The 21,499-nt window shown below is 42.3% G+C and overlaps 1 protein-coding gene across 1 annotated transcript; it reads left to right on the top strand.

Moving 5' to 3' along the window:
* abhd17c (abhydrolase domain containing 17C, depalmitoylase) lies at positions 1 to 16,084 on the top strand. The gene is made up of 3 exons (XM_030766196.1): positions 1 to 659; positions 8,569 to 8,748; positions 15,774 to 16,084. Exons 1-3 carry the CDS (start codon positions 175 to 177, stop codon positions 15,991 to 15,993), a joined length of 885 nt encoding a protein of 294 aa, XP_030622056.1. The 5' UTR covers positions 1 to 174; the 3' UTR covers positions 15,994 to 16,084.
* Positions 16,085 to 21,499: the final 5,415 nt, after the last annotated feature.

Below are 21,499 nucleotides of genomic sequence, written 5' to 3'. Positions count from 1 at the left end.
ACTATATTGATCAACCTGCTAAACCCAGCTATAAAACCAATTAGCTAACTAGCTGGCTAGCTAGCATAGCTTCTGAACCGATTTGCGTCTGATTTTGTTGCCAACAAGCTAGCAGGATTAATTGTTAATTTACAGTGTTAGAGACGGAGATTCTAATCAGGTGTCTGAGTCTCAATGCCCGAGCAAGGCCCCAGGATGAATGGCTTCTCCCTCGGCGAACTCTGTTGGCTATTCTGTTGCCCACCTTGTCCAAGTCGCATCGCGGCTAAATTAGCATTTCTCCCACCGGAGCCAACGTACTCGGTGCATACAGATGCCAATGGAACCTGTAGCCTTCACTTAACCGAGCGTGCAGATTGGCAGTACTCTCAACGCGAACTTGATGCTGTCGAGGTATTCCACACCAGGACAAGTCGAGGAAACCGTGTCAGCTGCATGTTCGTGCGTTGTGCCCCGAACAGTCGGTACACATTGCTTTTTTCCCACGGTAACGCGGTGGACTTGGGCCAGATGTGCAGTTTCTACATTGGTCTTGGTTCAAGAATCAATTGTAATGTCTTCTCTTATGATTACTCGGGCTACGGAGTAAGCACTGGAAAACCATCAGAAAAAAACCTGTATGCTGATATTGAAGCTGCTTGGCAAGTTCTCAGGACAAAGTGAGTGGCAATAAGTTACATGTGTTAGTTTCTCCAGATGTGTTCTTTTTATGCAACATTTCACACATTTTAACGCTGCAAACAAGGAAACATTAGTTCTGTCCCTCTTCATTTGTTTGACTGTATAGTTTCCATAGCAACACACGATGCAGTGCTACATTATCCCGTAGCAGATTACCGGAATGTTATCGTTGTCACGATTTGGTACTTGCTGAACAAAATGGTAATATAATAGGCCCTACGTTTATGATCCTCTTCATAGAACACCATTAAGAGATTGAATTCAAATAGATGTTATGTTATCGGTTAGTGTGACTGGTAGTATATGGATTTATTCAGAGTGTTGTCAGTTTGGCATGTGTCCATATAGTGAACAGCAAGGCAACTAGTTGGTTAGTTTCATGCTCAGATCTGGTAGGTTTACTTGTCATGTATAATTTATATGCGAAAGTGGATTGTGAATTCCTATAATCAAGTCTAGTTGAGACTTTTCAGAGTGGCAGATTATCAAGGCCTCTGAATCAGCACAGCATCCACACAGGCCTTAAACAGAGCACTGTCCTGCTGATTCATTCCTCTCGTCCTGAGAGACTCTACAGGAAGTTCAAGAGTGGACCTCAAGCCACACTTGAATGGTGTTAAGTGGCTTACTTCCTTTATTATGACTGATTATAGACAGCAAAGCAGCCAGCTGTTAATGACTGGACTAATCATTAATGCTTCTATTTCACAATTCATTTTTGTTTGCGTGTGTGTGTCTTGATTTACTGCAGGATTTCTGGAAGTTTTCTTGGAGTTATAGGGGGAAATAAAACTGAGTTTCATTAGCGTTTATAAAACAATCCCTCTCTCTCTCTCCCTTCCTCCCACTTCATCCTCCCTCCCTCCATTACTTTGAGAGACACTTACTGTTCACTCTTCATTTACTCAGTGTTTGTCTAGCTCTCAGAGGCAGTGCTTGTAGTGCTTCCCTCTGTAATTACGAAGCTGAGTGCAGAGACTCTGACTGACTTAACCTTCCCCTGTGCAAGCGGACTCTGTCCTTGAGATTATCTGCATGGTTGGCCAGCAGCGCACTTTGATAATCTTCAGCTATGTGGAAAGCACAGATCTGGGTACAGACAGCCAAATTCACGTGGATTGTACATTTCACCGACTCTCAAATGAACTCTGAAAGCATCTTGGAAGTGATATGAGCGAAGTCATACATTCTCCTGAGGTTAATTAAGCATTAAAGATCTTTTTTAGTCAAGAAGCCAGAAGAAATAGTGTTGATTGTCTCCCTGGGTGTCTAATTGTTGAAGCCTTGTGTGTCACCTGGAAAGAATTTTGCTTTCGTCCGTGTAGGGTTTACCGAAAACGCTTCATTTTTTTAAAATATTTGTTTGAATCAGTAAAAAGAGTAGAAGTTTGAATTTCCTCAGTCATTTGGCTGGTTCGCCTAATGAGTATTTTCTACTACTAATATCATAAGGTTGCTGGGAGAGCATTCAACAGGCTAATCATAAGAAAGCGTTTAGCAATCCATTACTCACTGACCCTGCAGGGTGCCGATTACTGCTAAAACACGTGGGCCTGGAGAGTCTCTCACATTTTGTTCTTTTGAGTAAGAGAGAGGGGGGGGGGGGGGAGAGAGCTGAACATACAAGGTAGGCTCATTGACATTCCCTTTGTTGGTCTTTACAGAAATTTTAAAAAATCTCGCTAAGCTTCCTTTTTGGTATTCCAGGTGCACTATATTTAAGACCTGTCTCATTTCCCCGAGTTTGATGGGAGATTCCAGGCTGTTTGTAATCTCATACTTTCGGCAGAGGGTCTCTGTCTGTTTATTGGGGTGTGTGTATCCAGCCCTGACAGTTAATCTGGCTTTGGTGACTGCTTTTGTTATCCCTGTGCAGTGTGCTGGAGGATGGAGAGCTGTTATAATCAGTAAAGACTAACAGGTATGGTTCTCTAGGTAAGGCAGTGTTACACGCTCCATGGACCCCGGGCTTCACGTCCCCATATAGGCTTAAGTTTGCGCTGGCTGTCGCATGTCAGATGTAAAGTTCCCAAAGCAAATGGAGGAGGTAGCAGTAAATCCTAGATGATGAGAGAGGTGCAAAATGTCTAAAAAAAAAACAAAATAAAAGCCCCAAAAGATGCTAGGGTGAATGCAAAAGAACAGTGGCTTGTTTGGTTTGCACATGCAAAAGGACATTAGAAACAAAGCTCACCTCAATTATTGTCTGCATTTTTTGTCTGGTATCCTGTTCTGAGAAGTGGAACACTGACACTGGGAGAGATGAACACTGGCTGCAACCAAGTATGAAATAATTTATTAGCACTCAGCCTTTAATATGGTCTGACAATTGAAGCTGTGGTGACCCAGACAGCACAAAATACATTTCTCTTAATTTCTCTCTCTCTCTCTCTCTCTCTCTCTCTCTTACTCCCTCACTCAAAAACCAATCTGTGAGTTTTGCTGTTGGGTTGCAGAATCCTGCCTGTCCTGTGGGCTATACAGGTGTGTGTGTGTTTTTTTTTTTTAAATGAAAAGAATAAAACGATTAGACTCTACTCTCTAAAAAGAGGTCAGTTGAATGATTAATCTTTGCAAAGGGTCAGGTGTAATTAGGGCAGCTGTGTCTGCAGAGAGCTGCAGTCTCACGCATGTTAGCTCTGGCACCGCTTACTCTAGAGCCCAGCCAAAAAGGAAGTAGGAAACTGTGGCCTGTTTATTTATTTATTTTTCTTAACACCTCGTCAGTGTGTTTGAATGAAATGCTGTATATAGGTAAAGAGCCTAAACCATGTGATGTGGCCCGACGTTGTAACTGTACAGATGATTTGATAGTGCATTATGATTATAAATGAGATGAATGAGAACAATGTGCATGTTAAAAAAAAAAAAAACTGTTTCTTTTTTTTATTTTGAACACTTAATACATGGAACCTTGTTTTCCTATTTAGTCATGTTATTACCTACTGATTGGCTAAAGCGCCGCTGGAGTAATGATATGGTATATCACAGCAGATCTGCAGGATGAATTGGGAGATATGCTTTATTTGAAATTAAGGTGAATGGAACATATAGCCATCCCCTGTTGATTGCTTGTGTTTTCAGGATACATGGACACGGAGGGTGATTAATTTAATTCATACGTGTGTCATCCGTTGGCGTTTGTCACGTTGATTGGTAACACATACCTATTTGTGGCCAGCCCTCACTAACGTGCTGCATTTTAAAACAGAGAAGATGGAAGAAATGGAACTGGGCATTTGACTTTGACTGTACAAAATCTGAAGATCAAAAACAAGAGTTCCCATTGCAGCTCATACTGCATAGTGTCATTGCCAATATTTCTGATTGACCCAGACTAAATTCCATATTACAGTCAGAATGAATAATCCAGTCGTGGGATAGCAGCTGGATTTAGATGGGCAGGTGTAAATGCGTCACATTATCCGATCACCCGTGATTGGATCACAGAAGTCAGATGTTAAAGACTGGAGTTGAAGGAGCCAGAGTTATTCTCCTTAAGCTGTTTGCTTTCAAAATGTTTCTAACGAGTGTTATTTTACTGTTCCACAGGGACTTTTCTTTCCAGTCTTGTGCAAGAGTGTTGTCAGCCTCATTTCTGTTTAAAAAGACACATGAGGTCAGTGACTGGTCTCTTACAGCAGGTAGTCATTGAGAACATGTTGTGCTTCTTATCTTCTTGTGTCTAGTGTTCCACTGTCCGTTAGACCACTGTTTCCCAATCCGGTTCCCAGAGACACACAGCTCCACATGGCTGTGGTCCCCTCTTGCTCTAACACACCTGCTTCAGCCAATCATGGGCATTGGTAAGGAGCTACTGACAAGGATCAGGTGTTTTAGAGTCCAGAGCACTGTGAGGCCCCTGGAGCCTGGTTGGGCAACCCTGTTTTCAACCACTGTTCACCACAGGTTTCTCGTTCTGTGAAAGTACTTACACATTACTGTAGGAACCCTTAGACTCTTCTGCTTTAGGACCATCAGTGAGCCATGGATTTAACTTACAGGGCCAATCGTTTTTTGGATCTGAAGAGTGTCTCTAGCTCCTCAGACTCTCTCTGTATCTTTGACTTTTTCGAGGTAATAGTGTAACAACAGGAACATGTATGACATTTACTGTAACTTGCTTTTCCAAATGTCAGCGCCAGGCCCTTGCCAACAGTTTGGGAACAGGTATCAAGCTTGAGCTGCTTTCATGACTCATGTTGCATGTATATGTGATGTTAGGTAATGAATTTCTTGAGAATTAGTTGTGGAAAGTAGGGCTTTACTTTTATCACTTTGGCTTAATTAAAATGTCCTTTTTTCCTGCCATAACCATGTACATTGAACCATATCAGCCAGGGATTCATTTATTTGAAAAATAATTGAAGGAATTAAAGGGTGTGGAATGTCGGCGACGTGGTGCACACACTCCTAATCCCCCACAGCTGTGAAGTCATGTTAGGGGGATTTGTGGAGTAAAAACAAATTAACTCAGCCTCAGCATTGGTTACTGTCAAGCTGGATAGTGGACTGACCTTTGTCGCGTTTCATTGTTCCTCCGTTCACTCAGCGCTCGCTATTGGCTGGCTGCTTCTCCACTGCAGCTGTCCTCCTGTGTTCAGCTGAGAGGTGGAGGGTGATGACCCACAAGGTCATTAGGTCAAGCATTTGCCCTGTCAGTCAAGTGAATCTTGTCCAAAAAGTTTTAATTTGTCCTCTCTCTCTGTCTGTCTGTCTGTCTCCCCCCCCCCCCCCCCCCCCTCAAATTCTGTTCACACAAGACCCCCCCCCCCCTACTTTTGAAGTAATATGTTGGTCTCCCCCTTTACGCTCTATTGAGATGTCCGTTAAGCTTACTGAAGATGTTCAGAGGGTGAGGGTTGTTTTCAGAGCTTTGTTTCTTTGTGTGTTATTGTTAGCAGCTCTTCTGATGAGTGTGTTTGGGTTTGCTGTGAACACGTGTGAACGAATGTTGTGTTTCCAAGACTCACAGGCTGACTAACCAGCTGTGGAAGGATTGACCACAAACTCACAAAACATTTCCTAGTGCGTAACATTTAGAACACAAACACAAAGGCCTCAGCGCTCTTACTTCAACTTGAAATAAAGCCCTCACTGTGCCATAGTAAACCTTAATGTTGTCTAATGCTGAAAAAAAAAAAGTCTCAGGCATAATGAAAAAATAGGCAACTCATAAGATGCTGCATCTGAACCGACTATATCAGATCCCAAACTGTCAGGAAGAAGGGCTAAGAAAACCGTTTCCAGCTCCACGTCGAATCAGAAATCCTAAAGTACTGTGGTGTTTTTTTTGCTGTTTTGAACCGTCGTAAGACATCTGTGTGTAGTATTAAGGGATGCAAGCTGAATAACCAAAGACTTTTCACCGGCTGGTTTAGGCTCCTCCCACTCTGACACTCTCAAAGTTGGCCCTCTAGTACTCTAATGCTCACTCTCAGCCATTAAAGCATGGTGCGAATCTGTGAGATTATTCGCTTTATCCCTCTAATGCTTATGGATTACTACAGAATCAACAATGAGGAGGCTCCTCTCCATTTTCAGAGATAGTTCGACAATGTGCTAGCTTTTTTAAAGAGAGAGACGTGGATACAAAGAATAAGACGTCTGCCTTATTTTCAGAGCAAACCTGAAGAGCTGACTGCCGCCCGAGCATCTCGGCCCAAATACCAACTGCAAATGTTTGTCTTGGCAGAGGGACTCTTTCAGAAAACAGAGACTACCGTGTGTAGCTTTCATCCGGCTCAACGCCCCTCCTAAGGAATCACAACCCTCTGCTTATTTTCTATCGAAAAGGCCCAACTTACTCCAGCTTCCCATCTTTAGTCTCATGCGCTCCTGCCCTGTTTTCGTATTGTTTTATTGTCTTTAATTTTAATGACATTGGAAAGTCTTGTTGATGTGCCTTGCAGTTCGAGGTGTCGGTTAGGGAAACTGCTTTTCGTGTTGGTTCCAGTTTGCTCCATGAAACTAAACCCAGTGCTTGTTTTCACAAGCCATTTCTCATTGCTTTAACCCAGCATATGGAAAGACAGCATCTGCATTGGACTGTGTTTGCTTTCAGTAGCTTTCCACTCAGGAGTTTTTGTTTTGACAAGTGATTTCTGCTTAAAGCTACGCTATGGGTTTGTCTTTCCATCAAAGAATGCCATTTTCCCTAAAGTTATTTTACGATCAATATCTGATCAGAAATAAATGTGGATTTGTTTTTTGTTGTGTGTGTGTGTGTGAATACACTGCTACATCTTACCTGCTGTTATTCATTAGATTCATTCTCGTGCATTCCATATTTTTGGTTTCATAATAACCAACTGTAGGGGAAAAACTAGCCCCACAGCTCACAGGTGGAAGCGAAAGCTTGTTGTTTGACATTTCAGCGAATGTTCAAGTTCAAGTTTGTTTGTCATTGCCTTAAATCGCAAGGTTTTCAGCAAAGCAAAAGTAATTAGGAAAATGTGGTTTGGCTGCTGTCTGAGACCTTCTTGGTCAAAGGCATATTTTGGTATGTGTGTGTTTGTGTGTGTGTAGCACGGGGGGGAAAAACAATTTTTTTTGTTTGTTTTTTTGCGTTATTGCTGTGACTTGAATATTTGAAGAGAAGACCCTTAAGGCCTTTGCGGCTTCTGCTTCTCTTGTTTTTCTTATTATCTCTGTGGTTTCCACAGAGAGGCCTGTAGTCATAACCATGTTCCCTCTACTGAGTTCATGTTGAAGATGTTCCAACACTTTACCCCTTTTCTTCACGCCTAGAAATGGTCGCTGTATTGTTCTGTTGTTCTATCTTTCTAAGAAAATGAATCTCCTGTCCAAACTTGCCACGCTATAGGCCTGTTCCATCTGTTGGGGTGAGTCACACTCACTTTTTTGTTGTTGCAAGAACGGGTTCCACTTTTGTTTTCAGGAGAGATGTGTGTTCACCGTGTGTGCGTGTGTGTGTGTGCACGCATGCGTGAGTGCATGTGTGTGTGTGGGTGCGCGCACGCGTTTGTCTCTGTCCATGTTAAATGAGGCCTTCAGGACATCTCTCCCTGTACTCGGTACCCTGTGGGCTTTTACTGGACTCAGACTGTGAGCTATGTGGGCAGTGTAGTCTGCAGCTAGCTCTGTGTTGTTTCACATTTCGCTGCTGCCTTGTCTCTCGGGCTCGTTTTGAACTTGAGGGGATCAAACTCATCAAAGCGGTGTCAGCACGCTGGTCAGATATCAAACGTGTTTCCACTCCGCCTGTGACCCCGGCGCGTACCTCACAGCAAACGCTCCGCTCATCGACTATCTGCTGCACAGAGAGAAAATAAAAACTTTTAAGAGCAGATATAGAGTCTGTCTCATCCACCCCCCCCACCCCCACCCCCGCCCCCACCCTCTCTTTCTCTTTTTATTTCTTTCCCATCTGAGGAGCAGTTTGTAGTGCCCAGGGAAAATATCTCTTAAAACTTACTCTCTGTGAGTAAGCTCCAGGACACTCTCAGAATTGAGTTTATTAAGTTCAGGATTTAACGTCCCTGTTTTGTCTCTCTGTGTCTCAGCTCTGCTGTCTTTGTCATTCCGGTATGTGGAGGGACAGATGTTAATGGCTGTTATGTCTTACAAAGAGTTTGATGAGGCATTCTCTTTTTAATATGGACAAAGTAGAACTGCGTGTTCAATTTGCAAAAGTCCTTTGGTTTCCATCGTTCCTGAAACACGTGCGCACCGTTGGATGTGATTTAGGCTAATTGTTCTTTTTTTCAGCGGGTAACCATTTAATCCACCATTGACATTTCGATCAGATTCATTGAGAATGACATATGGTGTTTGTTTTCTTGTTTTATAGCCTAATGTTAGTATGCAGTCATACACCCCCCCCCCCCTTTCTCTCTCACACTCTCTCTCTCTCTCTGTCTACAGGTATGGTGTGACTCCAGAGAACATCATCCTTTATGGGCAAAGCATCGGGACTGTTCCCACAGTTGACTTGGCAGCGCGGTATGAATGTGCAGCGGTCATCCTCCACTCTCCGCTCATGTCTGGCCTTCGTGTGGCTTTCCCAGACACTCGGAAAACCTACTGCTTCGATGCTTTCCCCAGGTGAGTAACACTATAGGAGAGAATTTCACAGGAGTGTGTCTGACAGCAGACATTTTATTATAATACCATATCCCTCAAATTTTTAAAGCAAGATAAATACCGTAAATCGGCATTTTTCCGTTATATCGGGATGATCGATGTTCTAAGCCTCTTCGAGCACGGCACGTCCATTAATAACGGCTTTGGAAGTGTATTGCTTGATTGGAAACCCATTTAGTCATTACGCTGAAAGACAACTCCTCACATGTTAAAATCTGATAAATGGTTCCATATGCGCATCTGTGTGCTTCACTTACCCCGTGGAGTTTTGAAGGCAGAAAACTGTAAATCTGGCTCTAGCCATGGGAAACCCCTTTGCTGAGCAGAAATGACCACCGCTAAACGCTAGCGCTGAAAAGCTTACCAGCTTCACCCTATCAGAGAATCATCTTTACACAGATTTTTTTGGTCCTCCGAGTGCTGGTGTAATCTGCCCTGAATGGCTGTTTTCAGGTGGAAGTAAAAAATATGCTCAGATGCAATAGAAGGCCAGTCAGCAGAAGCACAGTCAGAGCCATCTAAGTGAAGATATATTCAGGAAAAGGACTTCTATATCCTTTTTTCTCTACTGTGAAATGGAGCAATTTACAGTCCTCACACACTGCCCACTTAAATGAAATATATCCAGCCCATACCCCCTCCCAGGCTTTCACATGCCTCCCTTCTCAGTCGTCCAGTCTCCATCAGAAGGGTTTATTATTGCATGGCTCTGTCTGCAGTGCTGGAAAGACATTTAGTAATTCAGGAAATGACTGTTTGCTGCTCTGACAAAGCCCCATGATGTCGGAGTGTACCATTCCTCTCCTCACAGACGTAAGCCAACATATCAAACTCTGATGTCCAAGGCGCTTCAAAGATGTCCTGATGTAATCTTCTCAACTGGAATCACCACTCTTTCATTATAAGTTTTTTGTTGTTGTTGTTTTTTTTTTTTTAAATTGAAAACGGACGGCTGCTTTGAGCGTTTTCCTCGATGATTTAAATTTTTTACAACAGAAAATGTTAGCGTTTGTGCTTTCGTTTGCCAAACGTTGCCCCGGAGGCAGAGTTCAGATGGACTCTGGGGTTGCTTGGACTGTAACCGAGACAATGGAAGTGTCTGTGTGCGTTAGAAAGAGAGAAATGAGCCGGTCTTTCATACAACGCCCTGTCCTATTCCTGGGTATCGTCCTCACACCCTGTGAACGCTTTATAGGAATTAAACACACATGCCATACTCTTTTGTGCACCACCCTGCCTTGAACACACAATTAACACACAATCGACACTCAGTTAACACTCAGTCAACACACACTCAACACACTATTAACATGCCAGCCTTTGTGACCTCAGCTCATGCTACTGTAGGGCTCTCAGTGAACACAATGCCGAGTTCTGACTCTGTTTAGGGGTTGAATGGGATTAGACATTGTCACTGAAATTGGTACTCTCCTTTGATACTGATAATATGTAGAGTACACAACACAAACATTGCATTTAATATCGCGAGACCAGTTTATTCACAGACACAGAGCTGATGTGAAAACTTGTTTTCCCTGCTTGAGGAAGCAGGTCCCTTACTATACTAATTGGTTTCTTGTTCTTGAGCAACAAATAGACGTATTTCCTCAGGTATTGCATGCAGGTGTTAGTGCAGCTTGAATTCTCCTCTGTCTGCTTTTTACCTCAAGTGGACTTGTTCAAATGACTGCAAAATAGTAGTGCACTGAGGGTTCTAAACAGTTCCTCAATGTGTTGTATGGGTTTTTGCGTATGTAGACGGCATGCTCTGTGTTTCCCCACTCAATGAATAAGCATTTCAGCGCTTGGAGATGAACGGGGGATGAAGAGCCCGTGAGCTGTGCCAATGCAGGGAAAGCCTCTCTCTGTCTCTCTCTCTCTCTCTCTTTCTCTCTCTCTCTCTCTCTCTCTCTCTCTCTTTCAAACAGATGTTAGTGCCACAGGTCAAGTTCACATCAGGAGACTACATGCACACTAACTATCCTGCAAGCAAACTATCATAGAGTGTATTTTTACATAGATTAGATGAAAACGATTGCTATCTGTTCCCTTTTTAGTGACCAGACTTTCCAATGAGGAAAACAGATGTAACATCAGTCGATGTGAATGTGAGGTTAGGCTGCCCTTTTTAGAACTGCTTCTGTCATCGGCATAATAGGGAACGGACCGAATAAGATGGCTGACGTGCTTTCAGACTGCTCGGAACTCACTGTTTAACTTTCCCCTCAACTTCAGTACTGTTTGTTTGAGTTTTGTGTGTGGTTGGTTGCTGAGTATACTTCAGCGACTCTACAGGCTTGTGCTTGTGTTTTGCGGTGTTGTATTCCGTATCGAGGGTATTGTGTTCCTCCTGTGAAGTGTCACATCAGACCCTCCAACACAGCCGCCCTGAGATAGCGTTGCCACTTCACTACCAGGGTAAGTTATTCCCTCCGGTGTTGACATCACAGGGCTTCCTCATTGGTGTTTAAACCCAGCCAGCGCCAGCACGCGAAACCGTGTTTTGATCCTGGTCCGCGTGGCACCTCAGAGAGACTTCCTGTCAGAGGTAAAAATAAACCTGTGTGAGAGGAGTCTTTTATGAAGGTTTGAGGTAGGCTCTGGGTTAAATGTCTCCCGTATGCCTCAAGCTCTTGGAAGATCCATATGCTTTTATATCTCAGTGTTGGCAATCGGTGATGATTGAACTTTGTGTGGTGAAGAATTAAAAATCCGAAGTTTGATTTCATTGGCTCGTCCTCCGGGCGCGTTTTCATTTTTTTTTTCTTTTTAAAATCCATATGCGTATTTGGGCCAGTTTCAACGTGCTGATAAATTGAGTTCCCGCGATACCGACTCTCAAGGAGGACGGCGTGGTTATATTTTTTTTGTTGATTCTCATTGCGGGATGTTATTTTCCAGCACAACTATCAACAGAAGCTCACAGAACAAGTCAACAACATCAACAACAACAAAAAAAGCTGACAGAAAGTGTTTTCTTCTCTTCTCGTTTCATCTTGACGTTTCTCAGACTCTCCCTTGTTCAGAAAGGATGGAATTGAAATTAATGATGGCTATGGGCATGCTCCATTGTAATCAGAGTGTTTCTCTCTCTGTTTCTTTGGTCGGCTGATGAATGGAAGCAGAGGAGGCATGGCTCCCACACACTTGTCTGTGCCAGTGCTCCATAATGAGAGTCTTCAGAAGTGAAGGATTGAAATGTCTGTGTGTGATAATGGCTGCACTAACCAGCCCCATCCTGTGTCTGTAATGAGAGAGATCTGTAGAGCATGTCGATGGACCAGTAGCTCTGTAGTTTCTTTCTTCTCTCACAAGTGTATGTACTTTTCAAAGTGGATTTTCTTATGCACTTTATACAAGACATTGCCTGCATTTGGGACGTGTGAAGATGTGAATGAAGCAAGAGTTAGGGTTTGTTGAAAGCTGTTTGCATGGATATAGGGATATAATATATCATAAGTGTAATGATTTTGAGTGAAGGTACAGAGAAGGTAAAGGCAGAGCTGTTCATGGTATTTTTAATTTAGTATTGGCTGTGGGTGGGGATTTGTCTGAGTCTGCGTTGGAGGTTGATGGTGTAGTTTAGATGAGTCAGCGTGAGTTGGAGGTTGACGGTGTAGTTTGGATGAGTCAGCGTGAGTTGGAGGTTGACGGTGTAGTTTAGGTGAGAGTCAGCGTGAGTTGGAGGTTGACGGTGTAGTTTAGGTGAGAGTCAGCGTGAGTTGGAGGTTGACGGTGTAGTTTAGGTGAGAGTCAGCGTGAGTTGGAGGTTGACGGTGTAGTTTAGGTGAGAGTCAGTGTGAGTTGGAGGTCGATGGTGTAGTTTAGGTGAGAGTCAGCCTGAGTTGGAGGTTGACGGTATAAATTAGGTGAGAGTCAGCGTGAGTTGGAGGTTGACGGTGTAGTTTAGGTGAGAGTCAGCGTGAGCTGGAGGTTGACGGTGTAGTTTAGGTGAGAGTCAGCGTGAGCTGGAGGTTGACGGTGTAGTTTAGGTGAGAGTCAGCGTGAGTTGGAGGTTGACGGTGTAGTTTAGGTGAGAGTCAGCGTGAGTTGGAGGTTGACGGTGTAGTTTAGGTGAGAGTCAGCGTGAGCTGGAGGTTGACGGTGTAGTTTAGGTGAGAGTCAGCGTGAGCTGGAGGTTGACGGTGTAGTTTAGGTGAGAGTCAGCGTGAGTTGGAGGTTGACGGTGTAGTTTACGTGAGAGTCAGCGTGAGTTGGAGGTTGACGGTGTAGTTTAGGTGAGAGTCAGCGTGAGCTGGAGGTTGACGGTGTAGTTTAGGTGAGAGTCAGTGTGAGCTGGAGGTTGTCTTGTGATGAACGGTCTTCATTCTGGACAGCCTCAGTCCTGCAGGACTTCAGCTCTTTTAAACCTAGACTATAAATTCTGTTCTGTTCTCCTTGCGGGTTTCTCAGGGTACCTGGCTATCTTAAAGAGGTGTTTGTAATCACATTAGAACAAAACCTTTTAAAAAGACATCTCCTGTCCATGAGGAGGTTAACCTGCTTCTGAGGTTAAAAAAAAAAACAAAAAAACAATTTCCATGTTTACACTGGTCTTTATACTGCTGTTTCATTCTGAGCTTTTACTGAAGAGAAACAGCTGGGCTTCCATGATCAACACACGCACGCACGTGCGCACACGCACACACACACACACACACACACAAAAACATGTTTTGGTTTTGGGGCTAGAAATGATCTTGATGATGATAAATTCTTGAGCACTAACTCTGTCTGAATGCAGCCAGACAGGGCTTTCATTACCACTCCATGACCTGCCGGCCACCGAGCCAGGAATCCAAACTCTGTCGATGTGTGTGTGCGTGCGCGCGAGGGAATTATGAATGGACAGTCAGGCCGTATGAAAGTTTAATGAGTTGGCTGTCTCTGTAGATTTACTGGCTGCAGTGCGGTGTGGCCCGGAATATTAAATCCATCCAGGGAAAATGTGTCAGGGTTGCTTGCCTGGCCCGGGTCGTAGAGACGGAGAGATGAGACTTTGAGGTGCTGGAGTCTTTTCCGTCTCGTCGAGGAGGTTTTCGTACCTCGTATTCCCCGTGTCTGGATCAGGCCGTCTCGGCTTGTTTAGACAAAACATCTCTCTGATTATTATGCAGCCGCCTCTGTCAGTCAATCCAGAAAGCTCATTTGATTTTATTTTTTGCTGAGGTTGTCTTGTGGTTAAAAAAAAAAAAAAAGAAAACCCACAGAGAGACTGTGATTAGGGGAGTGTACGCACAACAACAACACCAACAACAACAAAAGATGAAATGGGGAAAAGGTAATAAAAAAAAACCTAAGGATTAAGTGGAAAGTAAAAGAATATATATGAGGTTACGAAAGGTAAGACTGAGAGCATAAACTCAGTGAAATGACACATGTGGAATTTCTTCTCTCAGACCTGAGTAAACACTTTGGCCTCCTCTGCGTGTCTTGGATTTGTCTTCAGAGTTAAAGGAAACAAAACCGTCCCGCAGTCTGTAAAACAATGAGAACCAACCACCTCCTGCCCCTCCATGCCTTTGCTCCTCTCCTTTAAGAAAGGACTTGAAATAAATCGAGATATCTAAAGCAGACGTGCATTCTGCCTTTGGTAGTGATTCGATTATTGTTTTGCTCTGTCAGGAATGTAATTAATTCCATCACACTCTTCATACATTAGTCTTTCTGCTAACCTTAGTTCTGCTACCATTTATTCAATGAGGGAGATAAGCAACAATTAGTTATGCAGAGCAGTAAATTAATTAGTATTGCCTAATTGATATGAAACAGTCTGATGCTCTTGTGGGGCCGCAGATGAGGTCAGGGGGCCTGGACGGCGGCGTGCGCGCCGTAGAGAGAGGAAGCCCGTGAATAATGAGGCTTATTATCATTTTTCATATTATAGCTCGCTCTGAATTGCTCTCCTGCCGTAGCAGAGCGTTAACTGCTGTTTTCGGTGATTAGTCTCTGCTAATCTCGAGCAGTCTCCCACTCCGTGCAGCAACCTGAGAAATCCTGATCGTCATTGTGGAAGAAAATATGTTCTCGGTCGACTCATCAGCTGAGATGCTGTTTAAAAAAAAAAATATCACTGCTCCGTTCTGGGTTGGTTTTGTTGATTGGGTGGTTGGAGAAGTGCAGAATGATCCTCGCCGAAGTGCTGGAGCGAGATCGTTTTTATTATCAATCCATACTAGATGTCCTTCCGACTAGAGCTGGAATATCACTTGTTTGCGATAGCCAAACTTATTTTTCCATGTGAAATTCTGTTTTGTTTTGGTTTTATTTGGGTTAAATAAACTGTCACTGGTTCATCGAGCATCTGCTGAATTCTGACTGCTCTGCGATATGGAAATATGTTCTACAAGAATGTTCCGGAAAGGTCTAAACTTGTACAGAGTCACAGAAACTTTTAGGAACACATTTATTGTTGTATTAAAACTGAAAGATTGAAATTTTTGACAATTACTAACTTTGAGAAAGTGTTAAATGATTGTAACACCTACTCAGTCATTCAGCTGTTTGAGTAACTGAATGTAAAATGAATACCATATTAGCAAGTAAACAATATGAATTTGTAACATGGAGAGAGAAATCCATTTGTGGACAGTGTGACTAATGACGAAAGACTTTGACATGCTTAGTAAACCACTATATCACTGAAAATCGACTCTACCTTTGCAGACTCGGTAAACAGCCGTTCTTATTTTTAGCCCTATATTAACATGACTGAATGATCTAATGCAGGGTCTTAGGCCTGGCTGTATTAGGTGCGTTCATGGGCTGAAAAGAATCGTTACCATCACGTGGATCTTGTTGCCCTGGGAATTCAGAAACATTGATTTGTAATGGTTTTAAAATGGCTATTCGCGAGTCCCGTACTTGTGCTTGTTTTTAACCTGGCTGTCTGAATAGAGAACGATCCGATTTGACCGACTGGTTTTTTTTTGAGTATGGTATGAACCGTCTTAATGCCTCTGTTCGTTTTGTTCTCTGTGTTTCAGCATCGATAAAGTGTCAAAGGTGGCCTCGCCGGTACTGGTAATCCACGGCACCGAAGACGAAGTCATCGATTTCTCTCACGGCCTGGCCATCTACGAGAGATGCCCACGTGCCGTCGAGCCCCTCTGGGTGGAGGGCGCCGGGCACAACGACATCGAGCTTTACGCCCAATACCTGGAGAGACTCAAGCAGTTTATCTCCTTTGAGCTGCCCACTTCCTGAAAGCGTGCCAGTCACCGCACTACATCCGTGCCCCACGAGACCCCGGGGCGCGCTTTTCGACCGATTCTTAGTCCTCTGTCCCCGGTAGTGAGGGCTCTTATCAGTATTTGCACTTGCTGATTGAATTCTGAACTCCTCTCTTTAGCCTCTCTCAGTGCAAAGAGAGGCCTTTCCATCCCTGAGGAAGGAAAAGCATTGTAATAAAATGCGATCAAGTTTTTATGATTTTTTTTTTTTTTTTACCTGATGAAGAAAGATTTGAATTTTTTTGCACCTCACATTTGTTTAGATGTTGAGTTTGTATTTTTTGTTTTTTTTTTTTTCCTCTTTTGCTGATATTTTTTTTTTTTTTTTAAATACCGGTCAGTAATAAATTCAGCAGATGCACTTTTCTTGTGCTGATATGTTCAGGTGACCACTGTTTTGTTCTGGTGTATGTTTAATTGTTTTTGTTTGGTTTTTTTTGTGCTCATTATTTCTTGGCATTCCATTTTATTCTCTGGACTTGGAGAAAAAGAGAATCCAGGCATGGAATTTTTTTTTACATGGCCAGTTTGCATGTGTGTCTATGTGAGTGTGAGTGTGTTTTGTTTATGTGATGAGAGAATTGCCCAGGGAGCACTCTTCAGTCAAATTTCCTGGATCTGGGTCCTTATGTACTGGAAAAGCTGTGGTGATGACTAGTAATTATTGAAGATCCACTAGGTCCTGTGCAGGACTCGTAAAGGGCGGGGCTTAAGGGGTGGGGAGGGGGGTGGTAGGGGTCAAGGGTAAGACTTGTTGTCTTCTGTGCTCTGGTGCATGGTGTGTCATGTTATTAGGGCAGTCAGGGCATTGTTTCATGCTAAATACTTAGTCATGATTAGACTGTAATTTCTGGATTTGTATGAAATGAAAAATGTGAAATGCTACCTTGTTTTCTTTCATAAGCATAAACACTGCAGAAAGCCTTATCTCCAGATGTTTTTCTCTGACATTCCTCTCAGTGATTCTAAAGGAGTATGGTTTTTTTTGGGGGGGGGGTGGTACTGCAAGCTGCTACTCTGTATTGGGGGAAATCACTGTGAAACGAAACATTTAGCTTATAAGACAAAAAAAAAAAAAGAAAAAAGGTACAAATAATATGCTGATCAAATCCTTTACTCTGCTATTCTGGAGTTTCGTGCTCCCTCCAATGCATAATTTTTTTTAACCTCAAAAAAAAAGAAAAACACAACCTTTTGGGAGGAATAAAAATCACCATGGAGGAAAAACAAGGCTTCTTATACAATATTTGCTTTGTCAGACATTTCAGGGGAAGAAACTGTACAACATGTTTAGATTTCCCTTAAAGCTGCTCACGACACCCAAGGAACTCGATTGTTCATCTAGAGCAACCCACTGTTAGTAAGTAGATGGTCATTTGCTGGAGGATGAAACCTGTTTTTTTGAACATTGTGGTCAGTTCTCTTTATTCATCCGTGTATTGCTGTATGGTGATGCAGTGGCAGTTTGTGTGTGTAACGGAACATCCTCTCTGTTTTTCTCACGTCACGACCGAAAGGGTACCCGTCATGTCGGATCTCTCTCTGACTGATATTCTTTTTAAAAGAGTGACTGAATATGATCTTAACTGAGCCCCGTCACTGCTTTTGATACTGAAGTTTTTACAATGTTTTTTCCAGTAATTATTAATATATTTACATCACTTTTAATGCTGGTTTGTAAGATAATCGTACTGTACACACACCTATCTTCTCTATATAGATATGTAAGACATGAATTATTTAGCCTTCTTGATTTTTTTTTTTTTTTTTTTGACACTGGAATCACAGTATGCAAATATAATGCAGAGATAAAAAAAAAAAATAGTTGGTACAAACATCGCTAGTGTAAATTTTTGTCAAAATCAAAAAGCCTTAAATGTGCCGCAAGACAGATTAATGTTCCTTTTGTTGGTGGTGTTGCAGGAAAGCAACACAGTTGATGTAATATTGCTTATAACAGAATAAAGGATGCATGGAATCTAACTGTGTCTGGTTTGTATTTTTTTTTTTTTTAATTTATTTAAAACTGCATGTATCTCGGTGTCAGGAAATCCTAAAAAGTGGATATGCTGGGTATGATAAGCAGTTGCTGTCGTGTCAGGATTGGTTTGGATGTTAGCTTAATCTGGGGAATTTGAGGGACAGAATAATTCTCATTTTGCCTGCCGAGACTTTCCTGAGTATTTTTTTTTTTAAATCTGTGTGTACAGGCATGTGTGAGAAAGAGTGACAGTTTTTTTTTTTTTTTTTTTGCACAGAGTGGGGTAGTCGATCGTCCCTATCACGGGAGTCTGGAAGGCTTTATGAATGGATGTGTTTTTTTTTCATGGGGAGGGACATGGCTGATAGATGCAGCGGGAAACACTAAGCCTCTTCCGTTAAGCCGGTTACAGTGTACACTGGCCTGGAGCCAGGAGTGCTGCCAGCAAGTAGAGCCAAGATCCTGTTTTACATGTCTGCACATCCCTATGCCAGAGAGCTGGTCTCTTCCTCATTTCATTCTGTCATGGCCTTCAGGATCTCATTTTAGAGTTGTGACCTTTTTTTTTTCTTTAGTTCCTCAAACACAGAATCGATCACAAAGTTATTTCTGCATTTTAAGTACACCTTAGCCATTCTTATCAGGTCTAGATAAAAGTACCTTTAAGACTAGTAATATCACTGATCATTCATACATAGCACTTGAGTTATATATGAAGCACAGAAACAAGAGAAGAGTGAATGTAGTGTGTCTGGCGACAGTGAACAAGTCTAAATTTCCCATATTCATTGTTCCAGTGCCTACACTCTATAACTCTGAAAAACACCACAAATAAGGACCAAACGCAGACTGGAAACCTCCTTACTGGAAATGAAGTCTGCTTTTCTTGTCCATGCTTTACGGACTGAACAATCACATTATACTACTAAATATGAAGTTTATCCACTTTTCAAATAATCATTTCGTGAAGCCAGTTTTTATATGAAAAGTAGTTTTGGTAATAATCAGACATTCTGTAGAGGGAAGTTTGAGTTAGTCTCTCCACTGTTTCCTGGTAAATTAAGGTCCTTTGTTTCCCAGTGAAAGCTAGTCCTTAACTGTACCAAGATGTGGTGTAAGACATTTTACTTCAGCATTCCCTCATACTTTATATTGAATGTAAATTCATTACTTTAGTGTTGATGGACATATATTCTCTGACTATAGGCAAGAGTTTAGAGGAGAGCCAAGGCCACAGAGTTTTGCTTCTAAATCATTTCACTGTTGAGCAGCAGGACCAGGCTACTTGCCAGTCAATCCCTATGCACTTTGGGGAACAACCAAGATACATTTGCTGATGTCCAAGTGTCAGCAGAATTGTCCAAATCAAACTCCACTGAGATCCACCTGCTTGTGTTTATCTACTCTCAGTACATCCAAGATTAAGGTTAGGGTCAGGTTTTCAAAGAAAAAAAAAGTCAAAGTCACAGGACTATAGTTTTCCTTCATACCTTTTGCGTATAATTCAAGGCCAAATATTCATTCTAATCGTATAATTTTATATCTACAGAGCATGGATGGTGAAAAAAAAGCCACTATCACAGTGGAGTTGGAGAGAGCAGTCACAACTGTGTCTAGTAAGTGTAATTTTTCAACAGGCCTTCTCCTTGTTTAGAGACATCAGATGCCAAACTGAACTGCATCGTGATGTCGGTAGTATGTCACATGAACCGTCACTAGTTCCACATGATCGAACCTAATATCTGACTGACTGTAAAGGTAGTTTACATCTGGGTTGCACAACAGTAACTATGAACCTGATATCCATCCGACCAAAAACAGTCCGATGAAATGAACTTCGTGAACTTAAATGTCCTTTCCCAAAGACACAGAAGACAAAAAAAGGTATTTACACATCCGTCCAAGCCAATTCTACGGAAAACTAACGTCTTCTGGGATAATTCCGGAGAAACAAAGCACATTCCAATTTTCAACACTCCCATAATGAGCCTTCGGGTCGGATTTATGTCTATGATCCGGGGTTGGTGGCCTCATTTGCTAATTGTAATTATGGAACTGCAGTTTAAAATACCTTGAAATGTCAAATTCGAAATCCGAGAGTAACAGTTTCTCTCTGTTCAAGGATTTATGCGCTCTCCTCGTTAATTTACAGGTAGCAACAGAACAACTTCAATCATTTAAACAGCTATGCAAATTATGATCAATGAAAGTAATTAAGCACTCATGAAATCTATTTGAATTAAAGGATAGCTGTAATTATGGGCACACTCTGTAAAATTCAGAACACTATATTTTTTACCCTAAAATTGAAAAAGAGTTCGCTGGAAATCAGGCGATAATGACATGGAGAGACGTTTTGGCAAGTGGTGCGTAACATTTCTCAAATTCTCAAATACAGAATCCCTGAAGTGGTGGCCTTGCACAAGACGCACATTTCCTCCATCCAAGTGACCGTCCGACTGTCGTTTTTCAGTTTCTTGAGAGAACAGCTTTGGGGTGAACTAGCTCATATTTCAGTTACGCTGTCTGCTCCCAAACTGACACACTCGTTCACAACCTTTCATGATTCTTGATATTTTAGTTTGACCTGATATTCATATCAACTCTCGCATCCTTATCCATATTCACAACGTGAGATACATTCTCAGGATTGGTTCAAAACGTTAACAGCGACCTCTACGGATCCAGACTAATAACTGTGGCATCGAAACAAAACAGCATCAGAACAGATTTTCCCCACCTAGCCTACTTTCACAGTCTGCCACATGCTACCTAGAGAGGATAAATCCTTCTTCTAAGCGGGCTCTGTGTTTTATAACGCACTGAAAATAAAGTTTAACGTATCTCAGATATTCCAATACATTTTTTGTCAATAGTGACGCGATTATCTCCAAATCACATTATAAGGGAGTTTTTGAAGAGAAAACATTTGGACGTGAAAAGTGTGGCGACAGACCTGTCAATACATAGGCTAATCATCATGAATATCGGAAGAAACAGGTGTTATCCCGCAAAAATAGAAGCCCCATGCCTGCTCAAGCGCGTTAACAGGATCCCCGAACGAGTCAAGAAAAGAGGCAAGGAATGTCAAGCAACTCAAGGAAATAGGCTATTCACAGATTGGATATAACTGATTATCTGAATGACAAGCCGCAGTTTATCAGCTTGATTTTCGATTTATTATGAGGAAACTATTTGCTCCGGACCGTATTAAACGTGTAAAACATCTTTGAAGTATGCCGTCTACTCTTAGCCTACTCTTTCTTTTGTGAGTGTTGATTGTGTTTGGATTGGCTTTCCGTAAAGAGCGCCTGGCTGTACTGTAAATTGAATCCTTGCGAAGTATAAGAATTTAGTGGACCAATCATCTTATAGTGGGCGTGCTTTCCTTCAGCTGTTGTAAACAGTGAAGCCCATTCCAAACCCAGAGCTGAGGGATTTGTATAAATATCAGTTCAGTCGCTGCCTGCGAATCCAGAGCTGACACTAGAACACATGG

Source organism: Chanos chanos, chromosome 2 (assembly GCF_902362185.1).
Source record: "Chanos chanos chromosome 2, fChaCha1.1, whole genome shotgun sequence".
In the NCBI taxonomy this organism is placed as follows: Eukaryota; Metazoa; Chordata; class Actinopteri; order Gonorynchiformes; family Chanidae; genus Chanos; species Chanos chanos.
This window is presented reverse-complemented; position numbering and strand designations above follow the sequence as displayed.

Bases quoted from the DNA above. Each gene is read 5' to 3' on its own strand.
- abhd17c (XM_030766196.1), top strand. From the start codon at position 175: ATGCCCGAGCAAGGCCCCAGGATGAATGGCTTCTCCCTCGGCGAACTC. The intron at 660-8,568 runs GTGAGTGGCAAT...CTCTGTCTACAG, and splicing joins TGGCAAGTTCTCAGGACAAA to GTATGGTGTGACTCCAGAGA. The intron at 8,749-15,773 runs GTGAGTAACACT...TCTGTGTTTCAG, and splicing joins TGCTTCGATGCTTTCCCCAG to CATCGATAAAGTGTCAAAGG.